Source organism: Nanorana parkeri, unplaced genomic scaffold (assembly GCF_000935625.1).
Source record: "Nanorana parkeri isolate BGI_ZX_2015 unplaced genomic scaffold, ASM93562v1 scaffold99, whole genome shotgun sequence".
NCBI classification, from domain to species: domain Eukaryota; kingdom Metazoa; phylum Chordata; class Amphibia; order Anura; family Dicroglossidae; genus Nanorana; species Nanorana parkeri.
This window is the reverse complement of record NW_017306367.1, coordinates 1,509,581-1,522,030: the sequence shown is the minus strand read 5'-3', so window position 1 is coordinate 1,522,030 and position 12,450 is coordinate 1,509,581. Positions and strand designations below refer to the sequence as shown.

The window sequence follows — 12,450 nt, the reverse complement described above, 5'->3', positions numbered from 1 at the left end:
CTTAAATGCAAGAATGCCCGGTAGAGGCTCCCCTTATACCCAGAAGTACCCAGCAGAGCCCCCCCTTAAATTCAAGAATGCCCGGTAGAGGCACCCCTTACATCCATGTGTGCCCAATAGAGGCTCCCCTTACATACATGTGTACCCAGAAGATTGCTCCCTTACCTTTCAGGCAGCAGAAAGGCAGGGTGGAAGCAGGATATGCCTGGATGGGGGGGAAGTCCTGTCTTCCTGTAGATGCTGGGGGTGGGCCAATCACATTATTGTGATTGGCCTATTGCTGTTTACTCTGAATACCCAATCATGTGCAGATGTGTTACACATGATCGGATAATTGAAGTGAACATTCACACAATTTACTGTCACCCAGTAACAGGCACCTTTGCCCAAACAATTGCAATCTGTGTGCAGTTATTGAACAGAAGCGATTGGCTTTCTATGGGGCCAATAATAAATAATCTATACGTGTGTGGGTAGCTTTTGCTATTTCAAGTGACAAATCCACTTCTCTTCAGCCAGAGACTAGAGATAGATATTACTGCTAAACATGAACAATATTCTACAATCATCAAATCTGATGCTCCACTTTGGCCAAAATCTCAACCTCCAATTCACTCACCATTCGTGTCACTCATTTCTTCTTCCCGTTTTTTCATGTATGAGAAATCTTTAATGATAGACTGTGATAGGTCCTCCAAACGTCTTAAGGATACCTCCAGGGGCTTTAGTTTCTCTGCCTTAGCCAACTAAAAGATGACAAGGACAACAAGGCAGAATTATATAACAGCATTCAAGTAGATCCCATCGCACTCCTGACCGGGTATAACCCAAGAGAACGGGTGGGTGCTGAGATGTCCCTTCTTCAGGCAAACAAAGGGTCATTCTTATTGGAGTGCGAGTGACTTTTCTACCACATTATATAACAGCATAGCACATACATTACATGGGATGTATACACAGTAAACTTACATTCTCATAATTCTTAGCTTCCACACCATGTTTGATATCAAGCACGATTAGCTGTTCTGGAGACCTCACAGAACCTAAGAAAGATAGAACATAACATCAGCTCAGGTTTAAATAGGAATAGAACACACACAATGAAATGCTGAACACGATTTACTCTTTTATTGATGGAAAGGTTCTGCACATCTTCTTAAGCAAACTAGCATTGCTCTGCATCTTTTCAAGCTAGCTGTGGCAGAATATAAAACGGGGAGGCCACCTTGGCACTCCAGCTGTGTATAACAACAAATCGCATGATGCATTGCAAGACTTACTTCCAGACGAAGAGGCATGCTAGGATTTGTAATTTCACCACAGATGGAGCAGAAAGGTTGTCTATCCCTGGTATATACTGTATATGAAACATCAAGCAGAAAACAACATTGATTCTGGCATAATTCTAATGGTAAATAATAGTTATCTACTTCGAAAATTCAATACAGTTGACAAATCTTTCTGGCTGACCAAGGGCTGTCAGGATCAGTCAATGAGTGTCTAATAAGAACTGCCTGCTTCCTGATCTGACCATGACCAGCCAGATCTGCGAAGGATCACCTTTCTATAGGCACCTGTAGTTGTATAAAAGCAAACAAACACTAAAGGATATGGATACATCAACAAAACCCATCAGCAGATATAAATAAGAAATAAAGGCTTTTTAAAACAAACAAACAAATATACTCCTATGCAGCATCCCCAGTTAGCACCTATGGCTCATTTGACGTCTTTAGGAATGTTGGGTAAGTGCAGTCTCAGACAACAGTGTGATGTGCTGACATGTGTTACAGTCCTCTGGAGACTTGCACATTGAACAAGGAGTACTCTTAACCACCCAGTTCCTTCTCATCCTGCCCAGCAAAGCTTGATCCCGCCATCACCGCAAACAACACTCCCTTAAAGATGCCCCACTGAGGGTGAAAGTCTTGTGAACGGTTGGAGCTGTAGTTTTTTCTTAGTCATCTCCAGTAAGTAAAAGGAAAGTGACAGATAACCCAGCCCTCCACACCCTTCAGACTCAGGCAACAGCAGCAATGGTTGGGAGTGTCAGAAATTTAAAAATTGCAGAAACTATGTGGGTGAGCGTGATCTAATGGATGGCATTGAGTTATCATGCAAATTGCAGAGCTGATGCATGAACAATAGGACATGCAGACTTAAGTTGTAACTTAATAGCACACTCCGGCCAGAGTAATTATCAGGAACACTCAAATGTTAAAGATGACTGTTGCCATGAAACGGAAATAACATTTCCAACTCATCTACTGACATGGGACCCTCAATCTGAGCTGCTGCTGGTTTTTTGATACCTATGCTTCTATTGCAGGTACAGGAACAGCTTCTGTGAGAGGCAGAGGCATTACCAGAGTCCAAGTATCTGCCAACAACAGAATCTACCCGGAGCTTTCATGAATAAATGAAAGTAGCAGAATCACAAAGAAGGAAGATGTATACATCCAGGGGAGCACAAATGACAAGTCTTTAAATTAGAAAAATTAAAACAAAAAAAACGTAACATGTAATATAATTTTAAAGAAAAACTCCAGGAAAAAATATTTTATTAACCCTTGCAGGGGACTAAAGAGGACTATGGTGTGTCCCCCCCCCCCCCCCCCCCCCATAGTGTCCTCCCGTGACCCAAAGCTCAGTATATTGCGAGCTACAGCTCACTGGATATTGAGACCACTGCAGCCGGTCGAGATCCACCCAGCTGCGTGATTGACAGCTGGCTCCGCCTATCTAGAGGCAGAGCCAGCTGTATCCACCCCCTCCCCGTTCATTCCTCCAGTCAGCGCTGGAGGATCAGAGCGGGGAGGGGGGGGAATCCCTGCAGGGAGATGATCGAGAACTGAGGGAGCGGCGGTATGTGTTCGCTCACTTCCCAATCTATTGAGCTTCCCGATTTACAGTTTAATTGTCGCACGTCATCTCGAACTATGAGTATAAGTGATTTTCAGTCACCTCATAGTTCTCCTTTAAGTGCTTGTTTGTGTCTCGGTGTTTTAAAAAAAAAAGTTATACTCACCAGACCATCCGAGCCGGCTTTTTCTTAGACTGGTGCCTCAAGCGTCTCTACCCCTCTGCTGCAGCGGTCTATGGATCCTGGTGTCATCACGCACTATATACTGTGCATAGAGATGACGATGCCAAGGACCAGTCCATCTGTGCAGCGGAGGAGGAGACGGCCTTCAGTAATCACAGATTTTTTTAGCACTTAGACACAAATGAGTACTTAAACGTTGCAGTGCAGGGGTAGCCCCACTGCAAGGGATAATAACATTTTCAACCAGAGTTTTTAAGAGTTCTTCTTTCAGCATTTGTGAAGTACTTACCAGAAGAACTAACGCTCTCAAAGCAAACTTCATATACTTCATAATCTTCTGTGGTAAAGGCAAACTTTCCCTTCTTGGCATCTTCTCTAGAATACAGAATATGACCTATGGAATCTATAACCTGTATGGAAGCAAGATAAAACAAACAAAGTGCGGTCAGCAGCCATCAAGCCAGCAATAGTACCTGCTCCAATATAGTAAAATATATCTAAACACAAACATCTTAATATTTTGCAGCTCGCCAGTCCTTAGATATGGTAACTGCATTGGTTTTCATTTTTCAAGCGAGTACCGAAAATATCTTACTTACCAGGAACGTGTTCGTGTCACTTCCTGTGAGATGAACTGAAAGCCCAAACAATGTTATGTGCCTTTTAATCTATTTTCTGTAAACTACAAATCCTCCTCCCCCATGTAATGGAAATGAAGAGAAGAGAAAGTGTTTGCAGTTCAAATAAAGAGGAGCAGTCTAGGGTGACAATACAGCTTCTCCATAGATACAGTGAAGTGAATGAGCATTGACACCCTAATGAAGAAAGGAGTTTTATTAGCAGGATCATCAGGTGAACATGAGAGCCTGAAAAAAAGAAAACGAATGCAGGGTATCAGAGAACATGTACGCTGTTTGGCGTTTTCAACCACCAGCCACTACTTCACTGCATGCAAAGTTAATGCATTGTGATACAATTCTATTGGTTTCAGGCTTGGCAACACAAATGCATTACCACAATCCAGCATGCTCTAATGTGCATGCGTTGAAGTGCAGTAAAGTCTTGAATGTGATGTCTAATGCAGCACCAATGCAGGAAAACTTGTGTGGTGATGTGCAATGCGATCAGGTGTGAACGCGCCCCTCGGACCCCATTCATACCTGTGTGCTTTGATGCATGACAAGAGGAGTCCCATCATTTTCTATGGGGCCCGTTCACACTTATGCATTGCGTTGCCAAGCAACTTGGAAAAGAGGTGCAGGTGCTTCTTTTGGAGGTACAGAGTGTGCTAAATGAGCGACACAAATGGTGAGCATGGAAGACACTTATAGATGCGTTTTTACACATGTAGTCTCATCCTCCTTGCAGCATCTACAATCTCCCGGCTGCACAGGAAGATGGAGCAAGCAAGCTGCATAATGCTTCATGTAGAAGAACTAAAATGGCTGGTGAAGGAAACGACATCAACATACGATCCCAGCGTCCACAATGACAAGGATCGCTGTAAGCGCCAGAGGGCTAGGAGGACATGCCTGCAGAGTTTATTCTGATTGGGACGGTTACCTAGAACCTTACTCCCCCAAAAAAACAAAAAGGTAAGCCTTTTTTTCTTTATCTTTAGCAGAAATTGCTAGTCATTGGCCAAAAAAAAAAAAAAAGACGCATTAGGGCTCGTTCACCTGCTGCTGTGACTGTAATTTTTCCCACACAGGATCAACACCAGTTTCTGCAAGGGCACACAGAAAACAATGGTTTTCTACTTGCCCCATTCACACCACAGCGCTAGTGTGATGTACAGTGATTAACAATGCAGACATGCTGCAATTTTCTGCAGCGTACTGGATAGTACCGTAGGTCACCGTAACACAGCACACTGCAACCTGCTGTATGGAGACCTGAATGGAGTTGTACACATTGTACACTGACAATAAAGTTAAAGAAGAGCTCCAGGAAAACTTTATTAACCCTTGCAGTGGGGCTACCCCTGTACTGTAAGCCTTAAAGGAGAACTATGAGGCGAGTGATTTCATCTTCATAGTTAGAGCCGTGTGCGACATTGAAACTGTCACACGTCGGCTCTATTGATCGAGAAGTGATCGAACACATACTGTCTCTCGCTCACTTCCCGATCATCTCCCTGCAGAGACTGACAGTCACCGCTCCCCCGAAGGGGGTGCCCCCTCCCATCTCCGATCCTCCAGTGCTGACTCAACACCCACCCAATGAGCCTTGAAGCATGAAAACACATGAAGAACTCATTAGCCCTAGGTCACACCTGTACAACGTGTGCACAGTGCAAAACACGCCACCACCAAAACACATGATACCTTTCTACCATTGGTAGAATTTTGGCGCACTACAACACAGGTGGTTTAGCAAGCACTTTTGGGAGCCATACAAAACGAATGCCTACGTTTCAGACTGAATGATACCACAGCCAAAATAGATGCGTTTTTATGAGCTGCAGGATCGCTACATCAATAATGTGCATCGACCACCCAAACACGTAATATGCAGGGCCACAAGTGTGAACAGAATCTTGTTGATTGCCAAAACACACAAATGTTGTTCCTACCTAGCCGAGTGTAGTAATATAATAATACTATAATAATACATCCGGGTACACCTAATCCGATCCATGACAGATTGCTACACAAAGGACCATTAGTGTGTACCACAAAGACAGGAGGAGTATTATAATCACACAAACTTTGTTCTAACACTCTATACAGCGTGTTCGCCTTCTAACAGACAGGAGAAGCCATGAACAGCGGTGAGCCCTACTTGCACACGTCACATTAGTCGTACCTTGAGGTGTGTGACGATCCCAGGCTGCTCGGCCACATCATACTCCCCGGTCACCAGCACATCTTTGTGAATCTCCTCCTTCAAGCACTTTTTCTTATCAGCGGGCAGATAGAAGGAAATGGCTCCGGCTCCGACCAGGACGAAGCAAGGGACCAGCAGCTGCAGCAGGAGGACCATGTCTGCGAAGCAACAGCAGGCAGGAAGGGCTGTCACGTTGCTAGGAGACAATGCGGAAACCCTACTTCCGATGTCGTGTAACATCTGCGTTCCACGCCTCGCTCGCCTCTTTCTGGCCCTGTCATTGGTTACTGCTGCTTACCAACGGCTACATCTGCATCCTGTTCCACTCTAGAGATGGGCGGGTGGTAGAGTTATGTGTCCTCACTACCATTCACTAAAGTAACCAACCGCTAGAATCCGGCAGAAGATTTACATGTTGCAAGTTTGTCACTGGAAGCTTTTAAAAATATATATATTTGTATTTCAGTTTAACAAGAATAAACACAATAATGCAAAAAATAGCCCTCAAAGGGTGTGTGTCACAATAGTTGTATAAAATATGAACAATCATAGTTATAGTTCATGCAAATGTGAAATGAGAATCACATAGTTAAAGGAGAACTATGGGGTAAGTGTTTTTCCCCATAGTTCTCAGGGTCCTGGGTGTGTGATAGTTTAATTGTCACACGACGGCTCGAACTATGAGGTTGAGTGAAAATCACTCACCTCATAGTTCTCCTTTAATTTTCCTTAACCTCCCTGGTGGTCTGATTATGCAGTATTTTTGCATGCCAAAGCGGTACATTGTTTTTCATGGACATTTGTTGTTTTATATTGTAGGTCTGTAATGCTTAGTAAATCTTAGGAATAACTCACCTAAACTTGTCCAAACAAGAGTCTAGTAGACATCCCTGATATGATAAAGTTTGAAACACGAAATAAAAAAATGATAATATAATAAATAATTATAAAAAATTTCTGGGGGTGCTGCCTGATCCGTACCACAGTCAATAGAGTACCAAGTTCGCACATCACTGAGCTCGGTCGCAGAATCGCCGCTGTCCTCACTTTCAGTGTCTGATGACGAATTTCCCAACGAATTGCTATCGCTCAATTCTGCAAGATATTCTAATTCACTATCGCAGTTTTCTACCTGGTCTAAAGCCGCTTTTGACCTAAAGGGACACTTTTTAGATACAATGCACGTTCTCAAGTTTCCAGGCAGAAAGAACAGTAAAAGTGCAGGCAGGGCACTGGACAAAGCTCTAGGGACAAAATTGAAGTGAAATGGTTTGATACAGAAATGTAATCATAGCAGATTACAATGTATTGTGTGTATTCTGTGTATATTGCATGTTTTCACTTTTGAATTTCCCGCTGGCTCCACCCCCCACTGTGATGCCGAAAACTAAACTAAAAGTCGGATGCCGGCAACGGCCTGGCACATACAGCAGAGGACACCACGGGCTCGTAGGGACAAGGTAAGTGACACTTTTGTGTAATCCCGAGTGTGGCTCGGGGTTACCGCTATTGGTACTGAAAATTAACCCCGTGCCACACTCGGGAATACCGCCAGGGAGCTTAAGCCAAAAAACAGCACTGCCCTGTTTTTTCCGCCCTCACCCTGCAGCGCCCTCAGGCAGCCGCCTGACTTGCCTTGCGGTAGCGCCGGGCCTGAATCTGACAGAGCAACAGGAACACAGGTAACTAGCTGAAGACTGTTCAGCAACTAAAGGTAAGGTCAGCTCCTTTATATATGCTAATCCGTTAGAGGGGAAGACGTCATATCCTATGCGCCAAGGTCAACGTGTCTTCGTGCACACATCCCATTGCACGCACATGCGCACCAGTGCAGGGGCGGATCCAGAGTCTAGTCTGGGAGGGGGGGTAACTGCCAGAAAATAAGCCCCCCCCCATCTGGCTCTTCCACTGCTACTGTGCCACCCCTTCCCTCTCTCACTGCCTATGTGTCCACTGCCCCGCGGCTCTCCCCCTATTCCCCGGGGTACAACGCACTCACCTGGCCTCTCCTTCTGGGATATTTCCGCCACTGCCAGCATTGGGTGGTCTGTACTCCCGCAAATTAGGCAGCTGCAAAGCCCCTGTGTGGGCCGAAGCGGCCGCCTAATTTGCCTACAGTGCAGCCTCTGCTTTGGGTCCCGATTGTTCAGGGCGGCCGGCCGGGCCCAGCAGAGGGGCGGAGGGAGCGATAATAATAATCGCAGAGTGCGGAGGTCAGTAAAGTGACGCAGTGCGGAGGTCAGTAATGTGACGCAGGGCGGAGCTCAGTAATGAGACGCAGTGCAGAGGTCACCGGTGTGAGATAGAAAAGGGACTTACAGTGGTGATGATAGGTGCACCCGGCGCATATCTGCGTGTGTATGTGGGGGGCAGGGACTTTAAAAAATATATATATTTTGTAATTTTTTTTATGCTTATTTTTTTTAATGATTCTTTAAAGGAGAACTATGAGGTGAGTCATTTTCACTCATCCTCATAGTTCTTGCCAACCTGTGACAATGAGACTGTCACAGGTCGGCTCAGTAGATCGGGAAGTGAGCGAACACATACCGGCGCTCGCTCACTTCTCGATCCTGTCACTGCAGAGAGCGGTGACAGGGGAGGGACTGGATTCCCCCCTCCCCTGTCCGATCCTCCAGCGCTGACTGGCGGAACGGACGGGGGAGGGGGCAGGTACAGCTGGCTCTGCCTCTAGATAGACAGAGCCAGCTGTCACTCACACAGCTGGGTAGATCCAGACATAATTGTCGGGATCCGTTTCAGCTGCGGCGTCTCAGTATACCGCAAGATACTGAGCTTTGGGTGACGGGAGGACGCTAGTTTGTGTCCTTCCGTTACCCTTAGGAGAACTATGGGGAAAAGCCCTAACCCCATAGTTCTCCTTTAATTTTTGTATTACTTTTTTTTACACACAACTTTATTGCTATTACATGGGGGGCTAAGAAGCCCCCTATGTGATAGCCAATTTACATGACAGGTCCTCTTTATGGAGACATCAGTACCGTGGGTGGGAGCGGCTCTATCTCGGGGAGGGGGGGGGGCAATTGCCCCGTTGCCCTCCCCCCCTGGATCTGCCACTGCACCAGTGCATGTTCCCCTGTGATACTGTCACCCGTTGCCTTACAGTTTAGCTAAGTCCTTATACATTGTTATGGCTGCGCTGCTGCAAATGTAGCTCTGCATGTACAGTTTGCCAAGCACTGTTGAATGCAATGGGACCACATCACAACCACATGCCAAATGCTTGGCACATGGCTATGTCATGGTATTGCAGTGTCAATTCCCCCTTGGGATCGAAACCCAGGGGGAACAGGTATTCAAAAGGCTAATGTTTCCTTAAAGAGGATCACTGATAGCAATAAAGTTGTGTACAAAAAAAAAATAAAAAAAATAAAAGTTTGAATAAAGTTACAGAATACCCATAATTTGATACACTGTTTTATTATCCCCTGCAAATGTTCACGATACCGAAGCAGTACTGTTATAGTCTATTGATAGAGATATTTGCTTTTGTTCTCTCCTAGCTCTGATGAAGGGGGCATTTGAATGAGCATTTACTATTTCTATACTGTCCCCTTAAAGTAGTATTAAACTCTCAGACCTTTTTTTCAATAATGAATCCAGATCAAACAAATATACATTGCCCAGCAAAGCATTTCTTTGCATTTTTGCCTGAACACTTACTATCCTGTTTCTGAACACCTGCTTCCAGGTCTCTCAGATCACAAGGGACAGAGCAACTGTTTATCTACTAGCTTGGAGGAGGAAGGAGAGGGGGCCAGGGGGAGGGAAGAAGCTTGATTTGCTGTGTCTGTGTGTTTGTGGCTACAAACACAGCTTACTAGCACACACACACAAGGGTGACTGCATAGCACTCTCCTTGAGAAAGGAGTCACTCTAAAGGTGCCCAGACACTGCACGATTCTCGTATGAGAATCACAGGGAAATCACACGATCGTACGAGAATCATGCAGTGTGAATGAGGACGTGCGACCGTTTCTACTGTACGGTCGCACTTCTTTTGTCTAAGGAGCATGCTAGAAAACCAGCCGAAAATCTTACGTAATAGGGACCTCATGTTGTGGGAACTACTGGACATGACAACCTTGGACAGCCCCTTGATTCTGCAACTATATTGGTCAACATTCTTTATTCTGATTTGAGTCTGTATATATGTATGTTTATTGCATAAATACCATGTTGATCCGTTTGGTGCAGTTTCCATAAACCTTTATGATAAACAAAATTGTCCACTGTGCACAATTTTCACAGATACTATATTTTGGCATGGCAGGCATGCTGGGGTGGTATCTGACAAAATGTGTCCTCATTTATATGTGTCTTTTTGAATATCTATACTTCAGTAAATATAGGTTCTCAGGTATACGGCAGTTATACACTTAGAAAAGTATCTGCCAGTGAGTGTATTGAGCACTTCTGTGCGAATATCCACCAACACACTTGCACACTGATATATGCCATAGATGTACAGTACAGTATATAACATCAATGAGAAACTGTATCCACATATACACGTCCCAAGGTTTTTCAGTTTGTATCCCAGTCTGGATGAAAGTCCATTATTGTATAGTTCCATCATGGTATAAAGACAAGAACAATAAAATAGACTGCTCTGATGTGACCAAATGACAACCCCAACTCCAACATGAAGGTCACTGTAGGTTTGCAAAAAATTCCAAAATTGGCCTAAATGATTCCTCGTATCTGTGTGTTTTAAAATTCCATCACAGCGAAACAACAAACTAATAACTTATTGTTATTGTTCCATTGTGACTAAAAGGCCATCTCAGATTCAAGCATAAATCTAATTCAAGAGAAATTCTAACATAAATGTAAAGAATTCCTTGTACTTATCGCATATGGAAGGAGGTGGTCCTGAATCACGCCTGAGGAGAGAGGGGATGGGCAGGGTATTACAAGCCAAGCCTGTAATCTGACTGGTTTTTCTGCTCTACACTGGTCGTGTGAGAGGTGCAGCTTGGTTTGTCACCTGTCTTGTGGGCCCTTAATGAGAGGTGCACAGGGAGTAAATGCCACCCCGGCCTGTCAATGTGGGTGGACTTGATGATGTCACCAGAGTGGCCTGTAACACTGCCCTGCCCGACAGCTCACCCCATACGTAAAAGAAAATCCGCTTAAAGAGTGCACCACAGGTTTGGGAAGAATTAATATGTTATGGTATAACAATACATCCCATCTTACAGTTGTTGTAAGAACACTGTAGAAAAAATGTTTACAGTCTGCAGTGCAATGTTACCTGTATTCTTCTACATTAGACATTTAAGATTCACTAGTCACCAGTTACAGGCATAAAGTTCCCATTGCTTCATAATTACATTGGATTTGGTTAGCGACTTCATATTTAGTAGTAACCAAGAAACCCTTCAATTTAATTCACAAATGATCAACAAATTAACTTTCTATACTTGTAGTTTTAGGGCTACTGGTGTTCAAAGCTCAACAAAAAAGGTCACACAAATATATAAAAAGGTGTAAAATTATTCCAAAAGTATTGGGACACCCTCCAAATCATTGGATTCAAGTGCTCTATGAAATTTCCTTGCTACTAAATATTGCTACAATAGCAACTCAGCCACGAAGTGGTAGGCCACATAAAATGACAGAGTGGGGTCAGCGCATGCTGAAGCGCACAGTGCACAGAAGTCGCCAACTGTCTGCAGAGTCGATAGCTAAAGACCTCCAAAGTTTGTGTGGTCTTCAGATTGGCACAATAACGCGTAGAGAGCTTCATGGAATGAGTTTCCATGGCCGAGCAGCTGCACCCAAGCCTTACATCACAAAGTGCAACGCAAACCGTTGGATGCAATGGTGTAAAGCACGCCACCACTGGACTCTAGAGAAGTGGAGACGTGTTCTCTGGAGTGACGAATCATGCTTCTCTGTCTGGCAATCCGATGGATGTGTCTGGGTTTGGCAGTTGCCGGGAGAACATTACTTGCCTGATTGCATTGTGCAAAGTGTAAAGTTTGGTGGAGGTGGGATTATGGTGTGGGGCTGTTTTTCAGGGGTTGGTCTTGGTCCCTTAGTTCCAGTGAAGGGAACTCTTACGGCATCAGCATACCAAGACATTTTGGACGATTTCAAGCTCCTAACTTTATGGGAACAGTTCGGGGATGGCCCCTTCCTGTTCTAACATGACTGCGCACCAGTGCACAAAGCAAGGTCCATAAAGACATGGATGAGCGAGTTTGGGGTGGAGGAAGTTGACTGGCCTGCACAGAGTCCTGACCTCAACCCGATAGAACACCTTTGGGATGAATTAGAGCGGAGACTGCGAGCTAGGCCTTCTCGTCCAACATCAGTACCTGACCTCAGAAATGCGCTTCTGGAAGAATGGTCAAACGTTCCCATAGACACACTCCTGAATCTTGTGGACGCCTTCCCAGAAGAGTTGAAGCTGTTATGGTGGCAAAGGATGGGCCAATTCAATATTGAACCCTACGGACTAAGACTGGGATGCCATTAAATGTCATGTGCGTTGAAAGGCAAGCGTCCCATTACTTTTGGCAATATAGTGTATATACAGTATATAT

At 44.7% G+C, this 12,450-nt stretch overlaps 1 protein-coding gene across 1 annotated transcript in view; it reads right to left on the bottom strand.

Moving 5' to 3' along the window:
* Positions 1–6,110, bottom strand: part of LOC108784123 (transmembrane emp24 domain-containing protein 10-like) — a 9,508-nt gene extending 3,398 nt beyond the window's left edge. The window contains exons 1-4 of the mRNA XM_018552863.1: positions 5,855–6,110; positions 3,336–3,456; positions 970–1,043; positions 620–746 (exon numbers count right to left, since the gene is read on the bottom strand). Coding sequence (XP_018408365.1) covers positions 620–746; positions 970–1,043; positions 3,336–3,456; positions 5,855–6,031 — 499 coding nt within the window. The 5' untranslated portion in view covers positions 6,032–6,110. The remainder of the gene's footprint in view (positions 1–619; positions 747–969; positions 1,044–3,335; positions 3,457–5,854) is intronic.
* Positions 6,111–12,450: the final 6,340 nt, after the last annotated feature.